The sequence below is a fragment of the Pelophylax lessonae genome (genome assembly GCF_965119305.1).
Source record: "Pelophylax lessonae genome assembly, chromosome: 11".
Taxonomy (NCBI): Eukaryota; Metazoa; Chordata; class Amphibia; order Anura; family Ranidae; genus Pelophylax; species Pelophylax lessonae.
This window is the reverse complement of record NC_138778.1, coordinates 27499961-27526503: the sequence shown is the minus strand read 5'-3', so window position 1 is coordinate 27526503 and position 26543 is coordinate 27499961. Positions and strand designations below refer to the sequence as shown.

The window sequence follows — 26543 nt, the reverse complement described above, 5'->3', positions numbered from 1 at the left end:
GGGCAGGCAGCCGCTCCCAGGCAAATAGCTATAACTGTACGGCGCTCGCTCTTGGGAGGTTAGGGGGCGAGCACGCGCCGGCGCGCTCCCGCCCCCACTCGACATCGGGGACTCCGATGCATGGGGCAGGCAGCCGCTCCCAAGCAAATCGCGGTAACTGTACGGCGCTCACTCTCGGGAGGTTAGGGGGCGAGCACGCGCCGCCGCCGCAGCGCTCCCGCCCCCACTCGACAGCGGGGACCCTGATGCACGGGGCAGGCAGCTCCGATTGCCACCTGACGCCCGCGATCTCTTACCGCTGAGAGAAAAGAACGGTCAGCTGTTGTAAACACAGCTGACCGTTCTTCTCCCTGGCATGATCACTGAGCGCCTGTGATCCTTCTATATAGGATCACATGTCTCTATGATCATTTCACAAGCCACGCCCTCCCACAGTTAGAATCATTCCCCCTAGGCTCACATTTAACCCCTTGAGCACTCACAGTGTTAACCCCTTCCCTGCCAGTGTCATTATTAAAGTAACAGTGCATATTTTTAGCATTGAGTACTGTAGTCACTGGTCCCCCCAAAAGTGTCGGAAATGTCAGTTAGGGGTCCGATCTGTCCGCCACAATGTCCCAGTCCCGCTAAAAATCGCAAATGGCTGCCATTACTAGTAAAAAAAAAAAAGCAATAAAAATGACATAAATCTTTCTCGTAGTTAGTAGACGCGATAACTTTTGCACAAACCAATTAAAATACGCTTATTGCAATTTTTTTTTTAACCAAAAATATGTAGCAGAAAACAAAGTGGACTAAAATGTAAAAAATTTTGATTTTTTACATTTTTTTTTTTGAGAATGTTATAAAGCAGAAAGTGAAAAAATATTGTTTTTTTTTCAGAATTGTCGCTATTTTTTTGTTTATAGCGCAAAAAATAAAAACCGCACAGGTGATCAAATACCACCAAAAGAAAGCTCTATTTGTGGGAAAAAAGGACATCAATTTTATTTGGGTACAGCGTCGCACGACAGCGCAATTGTCCGTTAAAATAACGCATTGCCGAATCGCAAAATATGGCCTGGTCATTAAAGCGGAAAATCTTCCGGTCCAGAAGTGGTTAAATATATCTTTAGCCAGGTCTGGACTACAAAAATATGGAGAAAGGGATATTGTTCTCCCTATACTGAGAGAGACACTGAAGTTATGCTGCATTATTCTCCTCTGACCAGCAGGGGGAGGGCTAAAGCTAAGCAGGCCCATACACTCCTATGCAGAGCGCTGAGAGTTTTGGGAGGTGTAGTCCAAAACAACCGTTGTGTAAAGGAACAACTGATTTTCTGAACTACAGATCTCTTTATGCTTTGGGGCACAGGAGGGGCCAAGGGGGGACTTCAGAAGTATTGCCCGGGAAAAGCTGATCTATTGGTGCCGTGAGAGTTCTAGAAGATGCATCCACTGGTACTTGTCTTTAGGTAGACTACGTCATTCTGGTTCAGAGCCATTTGCCAGCAAGAGCTTAAGACACTCCATAGCCCAGCTTCAACACGGCTCCCTCTCTCTTGGAAGCCAGGAGACCTGAGCATGAGATGTGATATGCTATGTATAGGTATTTATTTATTAGGTACCAGGGAGCTTGGAGAGTCTTTTTAAAGGTAAAAAACCCATCCATAATAGTCTATAACAGGGGGTCTCTAAACTTTCTAAACAAAGGCCCAGTTTACTGTCCTTTACACAGTGGGAGGAAGAGTGCCCCATCATTGCTATCAATAGGAGAAATAGTGCTCCATAATTGGTGTCTATGGGAGGAACAGTGCCCCATTGTTGGTATTGATGGGAGAAATAGTACCTCATTATTGGTGTCAGTGGGAAGAATAGTGCCCCATCATTGGTATTAATCAGAAGAATAGCACCCCATTATTGGTGTCAGTGGAAGGAATAACGCCCCATCATTGGGGTCAGTGGAAGGAATAGTGCCCCATCATTGATATTAGTGGGAGGAATAGTGCCTCATCGTTGATATCAGTGGAAGGAATAGTGCCCCATCATTGGTATCAGTGGGAGGAATAGTGCCCCATCATTGGGGTCAGTGGAAGGAATAGTGCCCCATCATTGGGGTCAGTGGAAGGAATAGTGCCCCATCATTGGTATCAGTGGGAGGAATAGTGCCCCATCATTGGGGTCAGTGGAAGGAATAATGCCCCATCATTGGGGTCAGTGGAAGGAATAGTGCCCCATCATTGGGGTCAGTGGAAGGAATAATGCCCCATCCTTGGGGTCAGTGGAAGGAATAGTGCCCCATCATTGGGGTCAGTGGGAGGAATAGTGCCTCATCATTGATATCAGTGGGAGGAATAGTGCCCCATCATTGGTGTCAGTGGAAGGAATAATGCCCCATCATTGGTATTAATCAGAAGGATAGCGCCCCATCATTGGTGTCAGTGGAAGGAATAACGCCCCATCATTGTTATTAATCAGAAGAATAGCGCCCCATCATTGGTGTCAGTGGGAGGAATAGTGCCCCATCATTGGTGTCAGTGGAAGGAATAACGCCCCATCATTGGTATTAATCAGAAGAATAGCGCCCCATCATTGGTGTCAGTGGGAGGAATAGTGCCCCATCATTGGTGTCAGTGGGAGGAATAGTGCCCCATCATTGGTGTCAGTGGGAGGAATAGTGCCCCATCATTGGTGTCAGTGGGAGGAATAGTGTCCCATCATTGGTATCAGTGGGAGGAATAATGTCCCATCATTGGTGTCAATGGGAGGAATGGTGTTCCATCGTTGGTGTCAGTGAAAGGACTAGTGCCCCATTGTCAGTGTCAGTGACAGGAACTTTGCCCACTATTGCTGACAGTGGAGGGATTAATGCTCTAAGGACTGGATGAAAGCAAGTGTAGGGCCACATCCAACCCTTGGGCTGCAGTTCGGTCTATAACGACTGTAGTACCACTTTTTCAGACAAATTAATAGATGGGATAGGAAATCTGTGCTAATCCCTGTTGCTTCTTTCTTGTAAAAAGCAACATTGTCAGTGTATGCCAACCCGGCCTACCAACCCCCCTATATTGACAAAACACCCAAGCACATACCAAAATGACAGCTAAAATGTGATTGGTAGTTGTGGAAAGCACACACCATCTCCACTTTTCCTCCTGTCCACATTACTGTGCACTCACCCATCAACCGTAGTGTTAATGCCATCACAGATGTTCATAAACTGGCCCCAGTCTTCTTCTTTGGTTCTTCCGGCTGTATGTATCTCTGGAAAGGAAACCACAAAGTTCATGGTAACATATCTGATATGTAAGCAGTACACGAGAAAACATCAGATCATCAAAACATAAATGGCTTCCCAACAGAAGTTAATGGATGGTCCTTTGATTATTTTCCGACCATCCAGCCAACATTTTTGGACTTGGTGATTGTCATACCATAACAACCAGAAACTGCTTGATACAATCAGTAACACTTATAAAAGGCGCAAAGCAAAAATAAATAAAAATAGGCGAAGGGCAAACATGACTGGGGGAAAGGGGAATCATGGAGATATAGGATTCACTTCAAAGATCAGGAGATATTAGGTTACTTACCAGGATAGGCTAGTTTGAAAATAGAGTAGGGGTTGTGGGGGGGGGGGGGGGGGGAGGTGTACAAGGAATTATTGGAAAAGTCTCCAAGCAATAAGGAAGAAACTTCCTACCCTCCCACCCTGCATTTGAATTGATTCTATTGGTGGTCATAGCGGCCAGGCGGTTGGGGTGTTTGGAGGTGTACATAAGTTTACTAAACAGTAAAGTTAGCCCATTTTTTTTGTATATTGTGAAATATGATGTCATGTCGAGTAAATAGATACCTAACATGTTATGGTTTTAAATTGCGCACACCCGCGGAATGGTGACAAAAAACTGCGGTCAATAAAAATCTTCATAGGCAACGCTTTAAAATTCTTTAACAGTTACCAGTTTAGAGTAACAGAGTATCTCTTATTTTTAAATTATTGCTCTCGCTCTGGTAACCGCAGCGATACCGCCCATGTATGGGTGTGACTTCCGTATACGCTTTCTTTCGTGCGCAAGCTCACGGCGATGGGGGTAACCTGGACATGACGTCATGAACGCAGCTTCCGGGTTACATCATCCGAGACTCGATCGAAGCCGAATCCGGCTTTGCTCTGGACTCCAACCAGCTGGCAGAGGTGCTGGCTGGTTGTTCGGGTCTCCCGGTGGGACGGGAGAACCAGGCAGAGCCGTAGAAGGTGGCGGGGGGGGCATCCCCTCCTGCTCGTTGGTGTAACGATCAAGCCGCATCGGCCTTTACCACCTGAAAGCCGACCGCCGGCTCTAAAAAATGATACCGGGATGATGTCTCTAGCTGCAGGCATCATCCCGGTACAACCACTTCTTGCAGCCGACGTAGAGCTACGTGATTTTGCGGGAAGTGGTTAAGAGAGGCATGGACTCCAGAGAGAGAGATATAATTTTGTCGCTGTACAAATCATTAGTAAGGCCTCATCTGGAATATGCACTTCAGTTTTGGGCACCAGTTCTCAAAAAGGATATCAGGGAACTGGAGAAAGTGCAGAGAAGGGCAACCAAACTGATAAGAGGCATGGAGGAGCTCAGCTATGAGGAAAGATTAGAGGAACTGAATGAATTCTCTCTTGAGAAGAGGAGATTAAGGGGGGATATGATCAACATGTATAAATACATAAGGGGTCCATATAGTGAACTTGGTGTTGAGTTATTTACTTTAAGGTCATCACAGAGGACAAGGGGGGCACTCTTTACGTCTAGAGGAAAAGAGATTTTGTCTCCAAAATTCTTCACAGTAAGAGCTGTGAAAATGTGGAATAGACTCCCTCCAGAGGTGGTTCTGATCAGCTCAGTAGAGTTCTTGAAAAAAAGGCCTGGATTCTTTTCTAAGTGTACATAATATAAATGGGTACTAATATTTATAGATGAAGTTGATCCAGGGAATATCCGATTGCCTCTCGGAGGATCAGGAAGGAATTTTTCCCCTGCTGGAGCAAATTGGATCATGCTTTGCTGGGGTTTTTGGCCTTCCTCTGGATCAACTGTGGGTATAGGATTGTGTATATAGGATTGTATGGTTGGGTTTTCTTTTTTTGTTTTTAACCACTTGCCGACCGCCGCACGACTATTTACTGCGGCGGTCAGCCCCTCACAGGCAGAGTGACGTAGGTTTACGTCGCTAGCCTGTGAGGGTCTAGGGAGCGAGCACGCGCCCCCGGAGGCGCGCTCCCGCTCCCGAGTGGTCACGGACCCCCCCGCGCGTGTGACCGGCGTACCCGATGTCCGCCGGTCACTCGGCGATCGTCGGGGGAGAGGGAGAAAGTCAGACGGCTAATGTAAACGAGCTGCCTGTCATTCTCCCCGGTGTATGAATGATGATCATACGGTTCTACCATGTAGAACCGTTGATCACTGTTCATACATCTGAAGCCACAGCCAATCACAGTTAGAATCACGCCCCTAGGGACACACATAGCCCCTCCCTCTCAAAAAGTTAACCCCTTCACTGCCAGTGTAATTTTACAGTAACAGTGCATATTTATAGCACTGATTACTGTAGAAATGTCACTGGTAACCCCAAAAGTGTCAAAAATGTCAGTCAAGGGTCCGATCTGTCCGCCGCAATGTCGCAGTACCGCAAAAAAAATCGCAGATCGCCGCCATTACGCGTTAAAAAAAAACAACAAAAATGACAAAAATCTTTCCCTTTGTTAGTAAATGCGATAACTTTTACGCAAACCAATCAAAATACGCTTTTTGCGTTTTTTTTTTTTTTACCAAACATAGGTAGCATAAAACAAATTGGCCGAAAATGTTAAAAAATTTTGATTTTTACATTTTTTTTTGGGGGGAATTTCATATAAAAAAATTTGAAAAATATTGTTATTTTTGCAAAATTGACGCTCTCTTTTTGTTTATAGCGCATGATCAAAAAATCGCACAGGTGATCTAATACCACCAAAAGAAAGCTCTATTTGTGGGAAAAAAAGGACGTCAAATTCATTTGGGTACAGCGTCGCACGACCGCGCAATTGTCCGTTAAAGTCACGCAGTGCCGAATCGCAAAATACCCCCTGGTCTTTTAGCAGCCAAATCCTCGGGGGCTTAAGTGGTTAATGGTTGAGCTAGATGGACTTTTGTGTCTTTTTTCAACCTAACTATGTAACTATATGTAATCCTCTCCTGCTTACCATGGCTCCTGACAACTGTTCTAGCTTCATCAATTAGATCTGCAATCATCCTCTGGGAACACACTACTACTGTAGCACCCTCCTACATAGGTGCTAGGAAGGAGAATAGTTTGCTCCATCTGCTTAACAGGGGAGCCTGATCTGTAACTATGCCCGTTGCATGTGTGATTCATCTGGGCTGAGGGAGTGCCCCTACTTTATCCAATAGGGGAGCCTGTTGGACAGTGGAGGAAACCCAGCCAGTGACACACAGCCACAGTGGGTTGGCACAACAGTGGTGCATCCTGGGATATGTTATAAAAGCCAAGGGCACATGTGACAGGGTGTCTTTGGTCAGCAAGCTAGGTCCCAGGAGGAGGGTGATGGCTGTCTCTCCTCCTGTTTGCTGTGGAAGGTGGTCACAGGCGGTCGGCCTGGTGAACCAGGGGTGTGGAGCTGAGCCAGGAGGTCCAAGAAAGCTGACAAGTGGAGTTTGAGGCCGAAGCAACCCAGGGAAAAACAGTGTCTCTGAGTACTGGGAAGCTTGCCAGGGGTCTGCTCAGGAAGGGGACAGCTCCAGTGGGTTGTCAGTGGACAGGAGTTCAGCACACACAGCAAGTGAGAAAGGGGAAAGGGGGTGCCAAGTTAGACCCTGAAGAGTAACTTAACAGGATCATACTTTCTATCTTCACTTCAGTGACAAGGTGAAGCAGCGGCCTTGCTGCACACACTACAGTCAGTTGTCCTCAGAATTGTGCATAGTTCATAGTTGGAGTATCCCACTCATCCCTTCTACCATCCCAGTTCTAAATACAAAACAAGAACCAAATCCCCTGCACGGTTCATTTTCTGAGCCAAGCGTCTAAAGTGATACATTTCCACAGACTGTTTGCTACGGGTAACCCAGGGGAATCCAGAAAGTGCAATTCTCAGCAGTCCTCTAGGGGGCAGTGCTACACTACCTAATATTAGTTCACTGTGTGCCTTTTAAGGTGGAATATCCTTTTTTTTTCCCAGCATCTTCCTAAACTCAGCCGCAGCCACAACAAAATGTGTGTTGAGAAACTTCAGGTTTAATCCCAGAAGAGAGTTCATTATTGCTTATTCAGAGCAAGAAACCAAAGTCTCAATCCACCGCCAGCGCTGGAAGTTCTAATTCCGGTCAAACGCGACAGACGAAATGAAAGAAAGGAAATTTCATATCAATGTCCCAAAAAAAAAAAATATAAAAATGGTCTTTGGATATTAGATTTACTGAGAGACACAAGTCCAATAAAATGTGTGTTATTCCCTTCCTTCTGGTTTATTATGTGCGAATGACAAAGTCCCATAACACTGAGGACTCAATTCACAAAGCTTTAACACAAGGCTAGGCCCTCTGATTTAGCTATACGACTGTCATTTTCAAATCTCATTGGACTTAGCTGAAAATAACTGTCACTTTTTTTGAAATAAGTATACTTATCCTGATGTGTTAGCTTTGTGAACTGAGTTGAATGGGGGGAATTAGCAATGAAGAAGGGCTTTAACTCCCATATGCTGCACATATGCGTCCATAAGCGGCAGAGGTTTCTGTGGTGAGAGCTAGAGATGTCCCGAACTGTTCGCCGGCGAACAGTTCCCGGCGAACTTCGCATGTTCGCGTTCGCCTCGGCGGGCGAACATATGCGATGTTCGGTCCGCCTCCTATACATCATCATTGAGCAAACTTTGACCCTGTACCTTACAGTCAGCAGACACATTCCAGCCAATCAGCATACTCTCCCTCCCAGACCCTCCCACCTCCTATAAAAAAGCAAGGGCAGCATCCATCTTAGATTCATTCTGAAGCTGCAGAGTTAGTTAGAGCAGGGAGAGGGCTGCTGTTGCTGCTGAATTGATAGGGAAATCATTAGCTAGGCCAGTGTTCTGTGTCCACTCCTGCTGTAAGGACAGCATCCTGACAGCACCCCAAAAAGCCCTTTTTAGGGCTGGTATTTCAGTCTTCTTTTATTTATTTTTTTTCTATATATTTATCAGGCATTTTTGGAGGCAGGCATGACTTTTTTGGGATTCGTGTTGGGGGGGGGGGGGGGGTCTAAAAAGTGTACCTGTGAAGTTTCAGCTCTGTAGCATGCCCAGAACCAGAAAAAAAAAATCATATAGGTGTAAAAAGGGGTTCCCACCATCCCTGCTCTACTGAAAAATTATCTTTTTTTCTGGTTCTGGACATGCTACAGAGCTGAAACTTCACAGGTACACTTTTTAGACCCCCCCCCCCCCAGACACTAAATCACACAAAAAATTTTTAAAAAAATTGTCATTTTTGATAGAGAGCCAATTATTGGAAAAATTAAAAAAAAAATTCTTTGGATTTATTGTCTGGGGCCCGTGTCTAAAAAGTGTACCTGTGAAGTTTCAGCTCTGTAGCATGTCCAGAACCAGAAAAAAAATTAGAATTAGGGCTAGGTTTAGGGTTAGGGCTAGGGTTAGGGTCAGGGCTAAGGTTAGGGTTATTTTTAGTGCTTAGGGTTAGAGGGTTAGGGTTAGAGGGGTAGGGTTACTAACTCTAACCCTAAGTATCTCACCGTAACCCTAACCCTAGCCCCTAACACTAAACCTAACCCTAACCCTCTAACCATAACCCTAACCCTCTAACCTTAACCCTAACCCTCTAACCATAACCCTAACCCTCTAACCTTAACCCAAACCCTCTAAGCCTAGCCATAAAAATAACTCTAACCCTAAACCTAACCCTAGCCCTAACCCTAATCCTAACCCTAACCCTAACCCTCTAACCTTAAACTTAACCCCCTAACCCTAGCCCTAACCCTAACCCTAGCCCTAACCCTAGCCCTAGCCCTAATTCATAATTTTTTTCTGGTTCCGGACATGCTACAGAGCTGAAACTTCACAGGTACACTTTTTAGACCCCCCAGACACTAAATCCAAAGAAATGTTTTATTTTTTTTTATTTCTATTTTTTTTTTAATTTTTCCAATAATTGGCTCTCTATCAAAAATGACAATTTTTAAGAACTTTTTTTGTGTGATTTGGTGTCTGGGGGGTCTAAAAAGTGTACCTGTGAAGTTTCAGCTCTGTAGCATGTCCAGAACCAGAAAAAAAAATAGAATTAGGGTTAGGGCTAGGGTTAGGGTTAGGGCTAGGGTTAGGGTTATTTTTAGTGCTTAGGGTTAGAGGGTTAGGGTTAGAGGGGTAGGGTAACTAACTCTAACCCTAAGTATCTCACCATAACCCTAACCCTATCCCCTAACACTAAACCTAACCCTAACCCTTAAAGCCCAGTTCCTGTCCCATTTTGGTCGGTTCTGGTCTGTTTGCGGATGTTTGCGGTGCATTAAACGGGGAGTTTGGTCTGTCAGAGTTTGGTCTGTCACTGTGAAGCGGGCGTAACCCTTACACTACCTGATCGATACAACATCATACCTGATCGTATACACACACTGGATGTTTTAAAGCACGTTATTCCAAACAATTTAGGCATGTTAGGTGATTTATGCCCTTTATGGATTAAAACCCGACTCTGCGTCAATTACGTAATTTTCCATGGGAGTTTTGCCATGGATCCCCCTCCGGCATGCCACAGTCCAGGTGTTAGTCCCCTTGAAACAACTTTTCCATCACTATTGTGGCCAGAAAGAGTCCCTGTGGGTTTTAAAATTCGCCTGCCTATTAAAGTCTATGGCGGTTCGCAATGTTCGCCGATTCACGAACATTTGCGGAAGTTTGCGTTCGCCGTTCGCGAACATTACATTTTATGTTCGCGACATCACTAGTGAGAGCGCGCTTACCCACTTCTGGACCGGAAGGATTTTCCCCCTTAATGACCAGGCCATTTTTTGCGATTCGGCACTGTGTTACATTAACGGACAATTGCGCGGTCGTGCGACGCTGTACCCAAATAAAATTGATGTCCTTTTTTTTCCCCACAAATAGAGCTTTCTTTTGGTGGTATTTGATCACCTCTGCGATTTTTATTTTTTGCGCTATAAACAAAAAAACAGCAACAATTCTGAAAAAAAAAAAACAATATTTTTCACTTTCTGCTATATAACATTCCAAAAAAAAAAAAATGCAAAAATCAAATTTTTTTAACATTTTAGGCCAATTTGTTTTCTGCTACATATTTTATGTAAAAAAAAAAATACAATCGCAAAAAGTGTATTTTAATTGGTTTGCGCAAAAGTTATCGCGTCTACAAACTAAAGGAAAGATTTATGTCATTTTTATTTTTATACTATTAATTGCGGCGATCTGCGATTTTTGCGACATTGCGGTGGACAGATCGGACACCTAACTGACATTTTTGCCACTTTTGGGTGGGACCAGTGACATTACTACAGTAATCAGTGCTAAAAATATGCACTGTTACTGTAATAATGACACTGGAAGGGAAGGGGTTAACACTGTGGGTGATCAAGGGGTTAAATGTGAGCCTAGGGGAGTGATTCTAATTGTAGGGGGGCGTGGCTTGTGAAATGACCATAGAGACCTGTGTTCCTATATAGAAGGACCTGCTGATTGGTTCCCGCTCTAGCCAATGGGTGCGTGCGCCCCCACTATCTGCTACATGAAATGGCATACAGGTGCACTGTTTCGCGTAACAGAGTCAACTTGTCGCCGTATAACTATGGCGGCTGGTCGGCCAGTGGTTAATATTGTTTCTGTTTTTTTTAACCACTTAACGCAAACTGACGTAGACCTACGTCGGCTGACTTTAAAGCGGAGTTCCACCCAAAAGTGGAACTTCCGCTTTAGGGAGTCCTGACCCCCCGACATGCCACATTTGGCATGTCATTTTTGGGGGGGGGGGGAGCGGGTATCTAGTTTTGACAGGTACCCGCTCCCACTTCCGCTCGGAGCGCCGCGGCGCCCTGAGCGGAAGTTCTCCTCTCCCCCTCCCACCCTGCAATCTTCTGGGACACGTCAGAGGTCCCAGAAGATTGCCGGCCAATCACGGCGCGCAGCGCGACTCGCGCATGCGCAGTGGGTACCCGGCTGTGAAGCCGCAAACTGTAACAGCCGGGTGCCCACAGCAGTGATGCCGGCGCCGAGGGAGAGGATCGAGGCTTCCGGCGGCCGCATCGCTGGACCGTTGGACAGGTGAGTAAATGGCTGGAACTCCGCTTTAAGTGGTTATACCGGGATGATACCTCGAGTGTGCGCAATTTTAAACCATAACATGTTAGGTATCTATTTACTCGGCGTTACATCATCTTTCACAATATACAAAAAAATGGGCTAACTTTACTGATTCGTTTTTTTTAAATGCAGTGAAATGTGATTTTTCGTAATTTTTCCAAAAAAATGGCGTTTGAAAGACCGCTGCACAAATACCGCGTGACAAAAAAATATTGCAATGACCGCCATGTTATTCTCCAGAGTCTTTGCTAAAAAATATATATATATAATGTTTGGGGGTTCTAAGTAGTTTTCTAGCAAAAAATACTGATTTTATCTTGTAAACAAAAAGTGTCAGAAATGGGCTTGGGGCTTAAGTGGTTAAGGAATGATTGTTATATTTGGTTATTGGTTAATAAGTGGCTGCTAAGGCCAATTTTACTGCAAAACGGTGTCGTGGTGGTTAACTACTTACCACCCGTCAAATGACGGCGGAGCGGTGCGGTGCGGCTCTCATTCTGGGACGACGTCATATGACGGCGCCCCAAAACGTCCCCTCTCATGCGCCCACGGGGGCATGCAGTGAGGCGATCATTGCTAGGACACGGCAGGACCCTGATGTTGGTAAAGAGCCAATGACTTGGCTCTTTACCCATGTGATTGGCTGTGTCCAATCACAGCCGGTCACATGTAAATAAGGAAGTGCCGTTTATCGGCTCTCCTCGCCTCACGCTGTCAGAGTGTGTGGCGATTAGAGCCGATCAGCGGCTCCTCCTCAAAGAGGAGTCTAGGACAGGTAATCAAGGCACTGATCATCAGTGTCCTGATTACAGAAAAGGTAAAAAACTGCCCACAGTGCCCACCATCAGTGCCCACATTGCCCGCCATCAGTGCCCACCATCATTGCCCATAGTGCCACCAGTCAGTGCCCATCAGTGCCCGCTCATCTGTGCTGCCCATCAGTGTCCATTAGTGCCGCCCGTCAGTACCGCCCATCAGTGCTCATCAGTGCCGCCCGTCAGTGCCCATCAGTGCTGCCTGTCAGTGCCCATTAGTGCTGCCGGTCAGTGCCCATCAGTGCTGCCTCTCAGTGCCCATCAGTGCCTCCTATCAGTGCTCATCAGTGCCGCCTATCAGTGCCCATCGCTGCGGCAAATTAGTACCTCCTCATCAGTGCCCACCAGTGCCGCCTCATCAGCGCACATCAGTGGAGAAAAATTACTTATTTGCAAAATTTACTGACAGAAAATAAGAAAAACTTGTTTTTTTTCAAAATTTTCTGTCTTTTTTTTTTTTTTCCTTAGTAAGAAATAAAAAACCCAGCGGTGATTAAATGCCACCAAAAGAAAGCTCTATTTGTGTGAAAAAAATGATAACAATGTCATATGGGTGCAGTGTAGCATGAACGCGCAATTGTCATTCAAAGTGCGACAGCGCTGAAAGCTGAAAATTGGCCTGGGCAGGAAGGGGGGTAAAAGGGCCCTGTATTGAAGTGGTTAATGCCGTTCAGTTGGGGGTATCAGAACGGTAATTATCATCATTGGGTTGATGGCATCTGTGCTGCCTTAAGCTGGATACACACTATCCAACTTTTGTGGTTAGATTTCCTTCAGATTTACCTTTTCTATGTAGTGCAAGGGCCTGCCAGATTGCATACAAATGTAAAGTGTTTAGGTTTGACCTCATATTATATGGTTTTGGTAAATCTAAAGGAAAAAGTCTTCAGAAAATCTTATAGTGTGTATGGCCCATTAGCCAAGTGATTGGTCTGTAATTTTTTTTGAGAGGCAAAGGTGAGCCAGCGCTTCACATCCAGCTGTGTGCGTTAATAATCGACCACTGCGATTTAATCCGACCTGATCTCGGGTGTGGGGGGGGGGGTAATTGTGTATATTTGGTTGCGTGCGGTAATATTTGATGTTCACCGTCGGTGTAAGAGTGAGTTCAGCACGATGCGAGCTGGGAGTCCATCTGTGTTTCAGCGCTGTACTCTGCAATCTGTTTTGACAGTGACCCAAGACGCAGCAGTCCCCCGTGCACAGAGGAGTATACATTTACATGCTGCTCGGGGCTACAGCTAGATCTCCCGAGATATGACTTAACATCTATTGACTGGAGAATAATAAAAGAGACTTACTAAAACTGAGAGCTGCACAGGCTGGGAAAGGAGAAGGTGAAGCGCCAGGAGATGGTTGAGACATTTAGAACTTCCTGGCAATAATGGTGAAATGAATTTACCAAAATCAGCTTGTTTTACAGCAGACCCATCCTTAAAGAGACCCGGACCATTCATTTCAACGCCAGTCTTCCTGTAAGGTTATGTTTAGGCAGTGGCGGCTGGTGCTCCATGAACCGGGGGGCCGCAGATGGACCACACCATACCCCCCCCCCGGACCACACCAGCTTCAGCCCGCACCCCCCCCCCCGGCTCACTCACTCTGGACTGGGCAGGGCAGGCGGTGGCGGCTTCCCCCTCAATCTCCTCCGTGGGTCGGGCTTCCCCTGTGTCTCCTCCCTCCTCCTCCTCCTTGGCTTCTCCTTTCGGCCAATAGGGAAACGGGTCTCAGTTTTGTTTGTTTACTTTGCCACATTCGGATCAAAAAAAAAAAAATCTAAAGTTTTCCATTCGACCGATTCAAAATTTATCAATTCGGAAGTTTTGAATAGAAAAAATTGGTAAAAATATTTGAAAAAGACATAAAACGAATTGCGAATAGGAATCCTGAATACGAGTTGAACGAATCAACCGAAATTTTACAAAACCAAATAACTAGATTCACTGATCTCAACAAAACTAAACAAATTTTTTCGTCATGCACTTGTCTACTCCCGATACTGAAAACTGATGCTTTGCGGTGAGATTCGCGTCTATACAAAATGAATGGGCGCAAAATTCACTGCAAAAAAATCGCATCCCTTCAAGCCTGGGGCTCTTCATACTGATCCTGGGGCCCTTTACTCTCGTTGCGGGTCCCTTTATTACGGACCCACAGCTGGACCCTTTCAGAAGTTCTGCAGTGGGCCCCCTTCCTGCCATCTTGGGGCCTCCCCACGGTGGTGGAATGCCAGGGCTCGGTCGCAAGTGTGACCTTTGCGATCCTGGAAGTTCACCCACTGCTGTCAGTAGTTTTTATTTTTTGGAATTTTAATTGTATTATTTTTTATCATTTTGTTTAAATTTTTTTACAATGTCACTGACTATGACTCTGTCCACTCAGAAAAGGAAGGAGCTGGTAAATTATATATTTACCGACCCCCTTCCTGGTTCTCTATTGTGACACATCCCCTGCAGCAGCCAGCAGGAGGGGGAAGGGAGCACAGTAGGGGGAGGGGGGGGGGTGGGAACCAGGAGAGCACATAGGAGCCCAGAGACAGCAGAACACAAGTGAACTGGATAGGAGGAGTGGCGGGGGGCAGCATACAGAGGAACAAATCTCCTCAATTTTCCTCCTGCAGCTACAGAAGGAAAAAGGAGGACAGTGATTTCTCTACATGCTGCCCCCGCTGCCCCTCCTATCCAGGAGCACAGAGGAGCCGCCCACGCCCCCCTGGAGCATGGGGCCCAGTTGCAATTGCAACCCCTGCAACCCCTGTAGTTACTCCCCTGCCCCCAGCCCTGTGAGCACCTCCAGCAGGCACTGATTTGCTAGCATATATGTACTGCGAGTTCAAACATTTTTTAAACTGCCCACTAGATGTCGCTTTAATTCCTTTCTATACACACACACAATCGCACTGCATTCCTATTCAAATCACATGTGATTCTTTGCGGTGCGATTTGCGCCAATTTTTTTGTATTTATGCAAATCGCATCATAAAGTAGTGGTACCCAGTATTTGGTGAGTACTTGACTGAAAGTAACGGTACTCAAACTTGGCGATAAAAAATGGTACCGGTGCAACCCTGGTTATATGAGCATTTTAGTGTATCTTAGGAATGTTATTCATTTCCCTTGTTTAGACATCCATAAGCATTGGGACTGCTGCTGGGTGCCGCCATCTTGGATGTGATATCAACAGCCCCAGTAGATTTAGAGTTGCCATTTAAAGTGACAATATACTTTTGCTGATGTAATCTGACTTCCTGTTAGAGCAGGGGTGTCAAACTCAATTTCATTGTGGGCCACATCAGCATTATGGTTGTCCTCAAAGGGCCGGTTGCATCTGTAAGGCTAGATGTCCAGAGCACCCCACCCCCCTTACATCAGATGTCAAAAGTCCCCCCCCCCCCACCATCAGAAATGATGAGTCCCCCACACTCCCTTTCATCACAGTGCACCTCCCTCTTACCATGTGCTGCTGTCAGGAAGAAGCTTGGGGCAGAACTGGGAAGCAGAGAATGCAGAGTCTGGAGGAGGACCAGAGGAAGGCTGGAATCAGCTGCCAGAGTCTGCTGAATGCTGAGACCAGGGGAGGCGGAGACCAGGGCAGATGCCACAGAGAGGCACAGGATCTCTAGGAGCAGTTCTGTCCTCCTCTCTGCTACTGACTGCTGAGGCGGTGTGGAGGATTGGACATTAGCCCCTATGCGGCTGCACAGAGAAGTGCAAGATCTGGCAGAGGAGTTCTGTCCTCCTCTCTGCTGCTGACTGCTAAAATATGATGGGGACGGATTTGAGGAGGGTGCCGTAGCTACAGGAGAGGTGTGAGAGACACATGAAATGGCCTGGCCAGAGGATCTGCAGCAGACTAGGTGGTACTGGGAGGCACTGTTGGGGCTGAGGGCTCTCAGAAGGTCTAGGGGCACTGAGGAAGGTTGACAGGTACTGTGGGCCAATGTAGCAGGTTAGGTGGCATTGAGAACAGTTTTCTACTGCAGGCAGTTTGTGTTATTTTTTCAAAGGATCCTGTGCAAGCGCAGGCTGTACTTAGGGCTTTGACTTATGCCCAAGTCAAGATTAAGCCCCACCCTTTGTGCTAATACATCACCCCTGCCTTTAAAGGGCCAGAACGTCAACAGGTATTGGGGGGGGGGTCTGACACTTGACAGTTGAAAGTAGGTGATAGAGCTTAACACTAGGAGGTGGAAGGACTCAAGGAGCTTTTGCTTACCACCAAGTTGAGATTAAACCCAACCCCTCCCTGTGCTAAAGCCCCACTCCTGCCTTTTAAGAGCCAAAATATTAACAGAGAGCGCAGGGTTTGTCACTTGACAATTGAAAGTAGGTGGTGGGGCTTAGCTCTAGGAGATCGAAGGTCCCATGGGGCATTCACTTATACCCACATTATGATTAAACCCAACCCCTCCCTGTGCTAAAGCCCCACCACTGCCTTTTAAGAGCCAAAATATCAACAGGTAGCGGTAGCGGATGGTCTGGCACTTGACAGTTGAAAGTAGATGGTGGAGCTTAGGGCTCTCAGGAGGTCTAGGGGCACTGTGGAAGGTTGACAGGTACTGTGGGCCACCTTAGCAGGTTAGGTGGCATTGTAGGGGGTTAGGGGATCTGCAGCTGGCTGGAGGTCCAGGGGGAAGAAGGCTGTGGTCCGGCAGTGGGTCAAGCAGAGATGTATAGTAACTAAGTAGAACTACTTCACTATTGTACTTAAGTACCGAAAGGCGGTATCTGTACTTTCCTAGAGTAGAATTTTTTTCTCCTACTTCCACTTTTACTTCCCTACATTTTTTCAATGATTTCAATACTTCTACTCCGATATTTTTTTTTTGTGCTGCATAGTTACTCGTTACAATTATAAAAATTACCACTGCCAGAACAGTAGATGGCAGATTTCATGAAGCTCAAAACATGTGTATTATCAGCGCATTCGAAAATAAAAGCTACTGTATGTATAAATAAAAACTGCATTTGAAATAATAAAAAACAATATGATGTTCAAACTTTTGACTTCTTTCTTTAATAACTACATAACACAGTACTTGTACTTTTACTTTCAGTACTTGAGTAGCAAAATTTTTAAAAAAACTACTTGCAATACTTAACCACTTAAGCCCCGGAAGATTTTACCCCCTTCCTGACCAGGGGGTATTTTGCGATTCGGCACTGCATGACTTTAACGGACAATTGCGCGGTCGTGCGACGCTGTACCTAAACGAATTTGGCGTCCTTTTTTTCCCACAAACAGAGCTTTCTTTTGGCGGTATTTGATCACCTGTGCGATTTTTTGATCACGCGCTATAAACAAAAAAAGAGCGTAAATTTTGCAAAAATAGCACTATTTTTCCCTTTTTTTTATATGAAATTCCCCCCAAAAAAATGTAAAAATCAAAATTTTTTAACATTTTCGGCCAATTTGTTTTATGCTACCTATGTTTGGTAAAATAAATCGCAAAAAGCGTATTTTGATTGGTTTGCGCAAAAGTTATTGCGTTTACTAACTAAGGGAAAGATTTTTGTCATTTTTGTTGTTTTTTTTTTAACGCGTAATGGCGGCGATCTGCGATTTGTTTTGCGGTACTGCGACATTGCGGCGGACAGATTGGACCCTTGACTGACATTTTTGACACTTTTGGGGTTACCAGTGACATTTCTACAGTAATCAGTGCTATATATATGCACTGTTACTGTAAAAATACACTGGTAGTGAAGGGGTTAACTTTATTTGAGAGGGAGGGGCTGTGTGTGTCCCTAGGGGCGTGATTCTAACTGTGATTGGCTGTGGCTTCAACTGTATGCAGAGTGATCAACGGATCTACATAGTAGATCCATATGATCATCTCTCATACAGAGGGGAGAATGACAGGCAGCTTGTTTACACAAGCTGCCTGACTTTCTCCCTCTCTCCCGCCGATCGCAGAGTGGCCGGCGGACATCGGGTCCGCCAGTCACACGCGTGGGGGGGTCCGTGACCACGCGGGAGCGGGAGCGCGCCTCCGGCGGCTCGCGCTCGCTCCCTAGACCCTCACAAGCTAGTGACGTAGCCCTACGTCACTTTGCCTGTGAGGGGCTGACCGCCGACGTAGATAGTCGTGCGGCGGTCGGCGAGTGGTTAAGTACAAAAAATGTTGAATACTTTAGTACTTCTACTCAAGTCACTTTTTGATCGAGCACTTGTACTTTTACTCAAGTATGGGTTTCGAGTACTTTATACAACTCTGGGGTCAAGGCCCTGCGGTTGACAACCACTGTTTCAAAGTGATGCACTGTGAAGAGCTTTATAGATTATAGTGATAACTAGTTTTCATGTGCTTTTAGTATGCTGTGAGTGTGTGTTGTGTTAGACATAAAACGCAATGGTGTTATGAGCCCTTGGAGGGCAATGCGTTGCATCTTCGAAAAATTCTGCTTCCTTTGCATATTGGTAAAAACATGTTTAACATTACAGTCAACAGTAACACATTGAAAACACACTAAAAGTGCAATCAAAATGGAATGTGGGTTTTAATTATTGCATTTTTCAAGTCACGTGTCCAAATTTCCAACAAACACAGACACAACCCACAAAATGGAGACAGGAAATGACAAAAATGAAAAGAAATAAAATGCATGCAAAATGTGGCTATGCGTTGCGCTAAATTTTAACGCAACACCAATAAAACACATTATGCGCTTCGAAGAAAATGCATATGTGCTTTCTTACAGAATTGTCTAACCCTTCCCCACTCTATCCAACAGAAAACTGTTTTAGTATTGTGTACAACCCAATGCACTTTTCACCTACTCTAGGTATTTCCACAGATCATTTACATAGCATGTGGTTCCTTGTGTTAAGCAACACTTTGAAATTCTACCTTTACCATTGTCAGTGACCTCATCTGTGTTGCCTAACAGCAAAACACAATGACATAGACATTATGCAAATATCAAAAATGCACAAACTGAGGTCAGGTTTGCCTAAAGAAACTTAAAACAAATCTTACCGGAGTTAACATAAACTATTGAGAACAGTGTTCTATTTCAGGCACTTTATGTTATTTTTTCAAAGGATCTTGTGTAGGCCCAGACTATACTTAGGGCTTCGAATTATGCCCAAGTAGAGATTAAGCCCCACCCCTTGCGCTAATATCTCACCGCTACATTTTAAGGACCAGAACTTCAACAGGTAGTGGGGGGGGGGGGGGGTCTGGCACTTGACAGTTGAAAGTGGGTGGTAGAGCTTATTTCTAGGAGGTGGATGGACTCAAGGGCTTTGGCTTATGACCAAGTCAAGATTAATCCCAACCCCTCTCTTTGCTAAAGCCCCACCCCTGCCTTTTAAGGGCCAGAACATCAACAGATAGCGGTAGCGGAGGTTCTGACACTTTGACAGTTGAAAGTAGGTGGTGGGGCTTAGCTCTAGGAGGTGGAAGGTCTCATGGGGCATTCACTTATACCCAAATTGTGATTAAACCCAAACACTACTAGTGCTAAATCCCAACCCCTGCCTTTTAGGGGCCAAAACTTCAACAGATAGCAGAGGTTCTGACACTTTGACAGTTGAAAGTAGGTGGTGGGGCTTAGCTCTAGGAGGTGGAAGGTCTCAAATTGAGATTAAACCCAAACACTACTTGTGCTAAATCCCAACCCCTGCCTTTTAGGGACGAAACTTCAACAGGTAGCGGAGGGTCTGACACTTTGACAGTTGAAAGTAGGTGGTGGGGCTTAGCTCTAGGAGGTGGAAGATCTCATGGGGCATTCACTTATACCCAAATTGAGATTAAACCCAAACACTACTTGTGCTAAATCCCAACCCCTGCCTTTTAGGGACCGAAACTTCAACAGGTAGCGGAGGGTCTGGCACTTGATAAATTAAAGTGGTGGTGGGGCTTCACTCTAGGAGGTGGAAGGTCTCTTGTGGCCTTCACTTATACCTAAATTGAGAATAAACCCAGACACTCATTGTGCTAAAGCTCCACCCCTGCTTTTTAGGGACCAGAACTTCAACAGGTAGTCTGGCACTTGATAATTGAAAGTAGGTGGTGGGGCTTAGGTCTAGGAGGCTCATAGGGCATTGACATATGCCAAAATCCAGATCAAACCCAAACTCCACCCTGTGCTAAAATCTCCCTGTTGCCTTTTAAATGCCACAACTTCAGCAGGTAGTGGAAAGTCTGGTCCTTGACAGTTGAAAGAACGGGGTAGGGCTTGGCTCTAGGAGGCAGAGGGTCTCTTGGGGCTTCAAATTATGTCCAAATTGAGAATAAAACCCACCCCCTTCCTGTGCTAAAGCCTCACCCCTGCTTTTGAAGGGCCAGAACATCAACAGGTAGAGGAGGGTCTTGCACTTGATAATTGAGCGTAGATGGTGGGGCTTAGCTATAGGAGGCAGAACTTATGGGGCTTTGACTTATGCCCAAGTCGAGATTAAGCCTCACCCTTGCCTTTTAAGCGCCCACACTTCAGCAGATAGTGAAGGGTTTGTTACTTCAAAGATACAAGGACAGGGTGGTGCTTAGCTCTAGGATGTGGAGGAGCTTAATCTTGACCTAGTCATAAGTATAGGTCACTTATGGCACTTTTCCACTGCAAGTACCGGCTCGGCTCTACTCGGCCACTGCTGGTACCGCATGGTACGGTGTTGGAGCGGTTCGGTACGGTACGGTATGGTTTGCTTTTCCACTAAAGTAGTACTAAAGTTAAGTGGGTGGGATAACAACGGGGGTGGGTGGGATTCTCTGACCAATCAGTGGCTAGTAGTGACTGCATGCAAAGGATTGTTGGATATGGTACCGGGTATGGTACCTCTTGGAACAACAATTGAGGTGGTACTGTTTTTGAGAGCCGTACCGTTCGGTTCCATGCAGTGGAAATGCGCCGCCGTACCGTACGGTACCGAACCGTTCCTACACCATACCATGCGGTACCAGCAGTGGAAAAGCACAAAAGCGAGCCGAACTGTTCGCTTCCATGCAGTGGAAAAGCGCCATTACATCCTGCACCTGGACTCCAAGGGGGTTCCACAAAAGGTCAACAGGATTCATTTCAAGATTAGCACAGGTACTGAAATACTTTTTTAGAAACATTTTAGTCTTTGTCCTGCTTATGCTAAAGGAACACGTTTTTGAATATGAATCTTATAAATAGAAAGTCTTGTAATTGAAAGTGCTGGGTCTTTGGGTGTCTTTGTAGATGTATGAAGGAAGTCTCTTTTAGAAGGCTCGTTCACACCAGCAGCAGCTCTGCCCAACACAGTCCCAATGCAAGAATGAATGAGACAATTTGCCTTATGTCCTATGGCTTCAGTTCACACCAATCCACTGTGGTGGTGTGTGCTGAAAAAAATAGGACATGTTGTTTTTGCACAGTGTGTTCCAATGTGCTGTAACGCATAGTGACACGCAGCGGGGCATAGGATTGCATAGAGGTTTAAAAATACAAAAAGGAAAAAACAAGAGCTGCAATGCAGTTTTATCAACATCCTAATGCATAATGCTTAATCCATGTGTATACAGCATACCTGGCTGCCATAGTGGAACCAAATTAAGCAAATCTTTATATTTACCATTATTTACCATTCAAAGTTCTTGCCAGTATTTTCATTCCATGGATATTTACATTCTTTTTTTTTTTTTAATATTTATTATTTTATATTTTTCTGGGAATTGTTACCTTTCCGTTCCTTTCACACAGCAGAGTCACTGGTGTGCTATATGTGCTATCCCACACTAAAAAGAATGTATAGCAAAAACCTATTGAGTAGGAAAGGGATGCATTTCCCAGTCATTTTATTTATTTTTTGTTAAAAAGGTGAATATTGCTAAATATTAATAAACCACGCTCTCAGAGCCCATTCAGACTAGCGCGACACGACTTTGGGGGGCGACCTGTGAAGTCGTGTGCACCGCTGTGCACCGCGACTTCGGCGCGACTTGCAGAGACTTCACATAATGGAAGTCTATGCAAGTCGCCTCCAGGTCGCCCCAAAGTAGTACAGGACCCTTTTTCTAAGTCGGAGCGACTTGTGTCACTCCTATTAGAACGGGTCCTGTGCTAATCAATGGACCGCGACCGAGCGCGACTTGTTAGGCTGACAAGTCGCCTGACAAGTCGCGCTAATGTGAATGGGCTCTTAAACACTAATAGTAAATAAACAAGATAAAATAAAATTATAATTAAAAATGTAGCAGGATTCTCAGCCGTTTTGGTGGATGTGGGTCTGCCTGGGCTACCGCAAGCAGCAACAGCACATTTAAGCACATTCTCCAAGTGTGAGCACTGAGACAATGACCAGTCCAGTATCTTTGGGTTTTTATATTTATTTTGAACTTGGATGGGAGAAGGGATGAGTGGGATACTCCTCTGGCTCAACTATGCCCAATTTGAGTAGGACAACTGAAAAAGTGCCTATTGGTGCTGACTTGACGCTGGCTGGATGTCGGTCAATGCTGGTTGACGCTGGTTAACGCTGGCTTGCTGCCTGTTAACTTTAAACTGACTTCTGACCACTCTCTTGTGGCACAAAGTCCTGCTTGAGCTCCCTTTAGCACTCCATGCTGAGGTAGCTACTTGTAACTCTGCTCCACTGCTTTAACACTTCAGGGACCGCACCGGCACCCCCTTTCTTACACTGATCTTCAGGGCTTAGACACTGGCACCCCCTTTCTAAGCCTTCCCTAGTGGTTAGCTGGCTTCTGGATCCCTCGGACCTCCTGGAGTGGTCCCCTATCCTAGGCAGACCCCTGGGTAGTTTCCAGTACTCACGACACTGCTTTCCCGAAAACTCCTGCCCAGCAGCTCCACTCGGTCCACAGCACGCTGGATCACTCTCTGCAGCTCAGCTCAACCTTCTGTCCCTTAGGTCGACTGCCAAGGACACTCTCCTGATGCTGACAAGAGGAGAGACAGCCGTCACCCTCCAATAAGAGCCCTCATTGGACACAGTGGGGAGACTCCCCAGACTCAACAGACACACCTGAAACACATGACAGTCTAGCTGAACAATCAGGCCCTCCTGATAAGCAGACAGGGCCCCCCATATGGTTTTTCTAGCACCTACCTAGGAGGGTGCTACAAAAATATAAAAATATATGAAAGAATTGTCCATCAACACCAAAGTGCTCCAAATAGTGATGGCGGGATCATAAATGATTTCCTGACTCTTCCAAGAACCGTGAGTTGTGATATGTGTTTCCTTCCACCACCAACAGATGAAATGCCCATTCACCAGAAGTAGAGATAAAAACGCATATCCAATCGATAAGAATTATCCCTCATACCAATAGATGCTCCCCACTAGCAATAACACTCCAGTTGAATTCCAAGATGTTAGACATAAATGTAGAGAAAAACAAGAAGCCCTTCATAGTTTAATATTCTAAATGTTTAATTGCTTGCACATAATGATAAAACACTTAAAAGATAACAGGTTTACAGGAGTTTTTCTGTATAGCAGGGACGCCGCTCCACGTTCCAGACTAGCAGAATTGACGTGTTACATGTGACCCCTGATGACGCTGGACGCACTGACGAAACGCGCGTAGGGTTATGCAATGTGAAATGTCACTTCCGCTAGTCTGTTTGGCGAATGCCTGAACAGGCAAATGTTTGACCTAAACTCATGCTTGAGCCAAACCGTTCACCCATCCCCAATCCTAAACAAATCGGCTTCCTTTTATCTTTGCATTGTCACTTTATAATATACAATAAATGATTATGGACTCTTAGGACGGCTGCCAGGGTTTTTTTTTGCCAACTTCATTTGGATTTCTCAACTTGGGAGGCCATCACCCCTTGGAGGGTCCTACTCTGTGGTAGAGCTGCCAAAGTCTAGTTATCAAGTCCAACCAACACCTCCTATATGACAGAAAACAAATCAAAGTTCAGCAGCTCACACTTTCTCATAGCAATAAAACTTGGGATTCATGCATAAGAAGCTCATGGCCTCGTATTGGGGATAAAATGGCTCATTTACCAACACTGGTTATCAATGAGGCTGATTTGCTTTAGTGATGTTGCTCACACTCATCAGAAAACCCCTAAGGAGAGGGGGGTCCTGAAAGAAGTTTCAATTTGTAGAAAGTACTGTAGCAATGGTGGCACACCAAAAAACATAGAGTGCAGTAGAATGCTGAATTCAAAAATTGGAACTCCAAAGTGTTTCGGGGGTTCAGACACTCCTTTAACTTATCTTTTGTTAAATAGTGCCATAAATTTCTTTAATCATTCACTATAGTAAAACTTTGAGATCAAAGTGACTGCACACGGCTGTTAATCGCATGTATTGATATGGAAAAGCAAGAAGAACATTTAGCAAGTATGCTTTATCCTTGAATAGACTGAAGGGGATGAGTCAGCATTAATATTCTGTTTGTGCCAGAAAAATATTCTACGTTAGCTATTCAAGAGTAATGAATGAAAAGTTGAACTACTGCAACTTAGCCAGTTTCTACAGGGCCAAACCAGGACTCAATCCACACAGAATCAAGCCTGAACTTGCAGAAGCCTTACGGAAGTATGACAAATGGTGTTGAAAGTCCTAGATCATTTTCTTTGGAAAGCAGCAGCAGATTCAGTAGAAAAGCCTGTCCCCTGCCAACATGCCAGGGGCGTAACTACAGGGGTTGCAGGGGTTGCAATCGCTACCGGGCCCCATGCTCCAGGGGGCCCGGTAGCAAACCAGTGGGTGAACTTCCAGGATCGCAAAGGTCACACTTGCGACCGGACCCTGGCATTGCACCACTGTGGGGAGGCCCCAAGATTGCAGGAAGGGGGCCCACAAGATTGCAGGAAGGGGGCCCACTGCAGAACTTGTGAAAGAATCCTGCTGCGGGACCGTAAGAAAAGGCCAAGCAACAAGTGTAAAGAGCCCCAGGATTAGTGGGAAGAGCCCTGGGCTTGAAGGTAAGGGCCCCGGCCAGGGGTCTGGGGGGCCCTTCATGGTTTCTTGCATCAGGGCCCTGAAGGTTCTAGTTACGCCTCTGCAACATGCTGTTTAAAAGGAGCCCTGTTCTCTATAAGGAACTAAGGGTCACTGTGCAGAGGTCCAACACTTCCCCTGCTGAGGTAGAACCCAAGTTCTCCGTTCAATAGAGAGCATGAGCTTTGCTGGTCGCACCTGTGCTCTGCTATCAGTAAAGCTCTTGATCTCTGCGGATTGTAGAGAAGAGCTATAAGTCTGGCTCAGTGGGGAAGGGGGGTGGGCAGATCTTTGCAGATGGACCACTGCTTCCACGCAGTGAGCAAGGATCCCTCGCTACAGCATACTAGCAGTAGACAGGCTTATCCACGTACGGTGTGGCTGTTATAGTGCATACTTGCTTTGGCAATTCTAGCTCTTTGTGACCTGCATGCCTAACTGAGTAAACAGTTATAAAAAGAGAGGCCCGCAGCAAAAAAAATAAAAATGGGCGAAGGGCAGCATGACTAGGCCAGCAGGGTATTACAGCAGTCAATGGGTAATGGTAAAGTGATAAGGGGTCGATAAGGGGCAGTAGGCATTGATTGGTGTAGGTAATGTTGGGGAGTGGCAAGAACTGTGGAGAGGTGGGGTTGTGAAGTCTCAAGGGCACTTCGAGGCAGACAGACGACGAAGAAGCTTCCCACCTTCCCACCCTATGGATGTTGGACTTGTTGGGTGGTTGTAATGATATGGTGGTCAGGGTCCTTGGCGACGTCCAAATTTTGCTGTGTAAGATCAGAGTAGTCTATGGTATGGCGCCCTATGGTTAATCCCAGTTAATGGTGGTTTAAAGGGATTTGTGGAGATGAAAGTGGCAGTGGGAAATTTGGTATTGTCCTCACGCCGGTGTTCTGTGGCTGAGGACCTTCAAGTGGTTCCGCAGATTCAAAGTTTGTGTTGGTTTCGGTAGTGCCTCCAAGGATCGGCAACCTGGGGGGTAATAATTGTTATTGATCTATATTTCTGTTCTAAGGAATGTTGATATGTGGTTTATTGTTAATAGCCGCTATGGCCCATTTCACTCCAAAAGTGTGTCAGTCGTATCATTTTAGTGATAAGTGGAAAGTGGGGTTCACTGGGCTGTAGAGGTCTACAGAAGCACATCCAACACTACCTCTGGTATGCCTTAGTCATGAATACTAATGGATAAAACACACAGTTCTACCTACGCTGTCTCCTGAGAGCTTCTGTATATCCACTTGCCGACTGCCCCATAGCATATTTACTGCTACAGGGCGGCCGCGCTGCGCAGGATCACGAATACATAGGCATGGCTGCTGTTAGAAATCATGGGGCCCGGTACAGTCTACCTGGCAGGGCCCTTCCAAATATATCAAAGCAATATTTTCACTTAAAATACACTAAAATCATATCAGCGGACTCAATCATAACAGAGAACCTGTTTTTTTTAATTGTTTTTTAAATTTTTATTTTATTTTACAATTTTTTAAAAATGATTTATTGCA

At 45.6% G+C, this 26543-nt stretch overlaps 1 protein-coding gene across 1 annotated transcript in view; it reads right to left on the bottom strand.

Moving 5' to 3' along the window:
- Window positions 1–26543, bottom strand: part of TOM1L1 (target of myb1 like 1 membrane trafficking protein) — a 161956-nt gene that overhangs the window by 103757 nt on the left and 31656 nt on the right. Inside the window, exon 2 of the mRNA XM_082272490.1 lies at window positions 3159–3243. Within this exon, the coding sequence (XP_082128616.1) occupies window positions 3159–3243 (85 nt within the window). The remainder of the gene's footprint in view (window positions 1–3158; window positions 3244–26543) is intronic.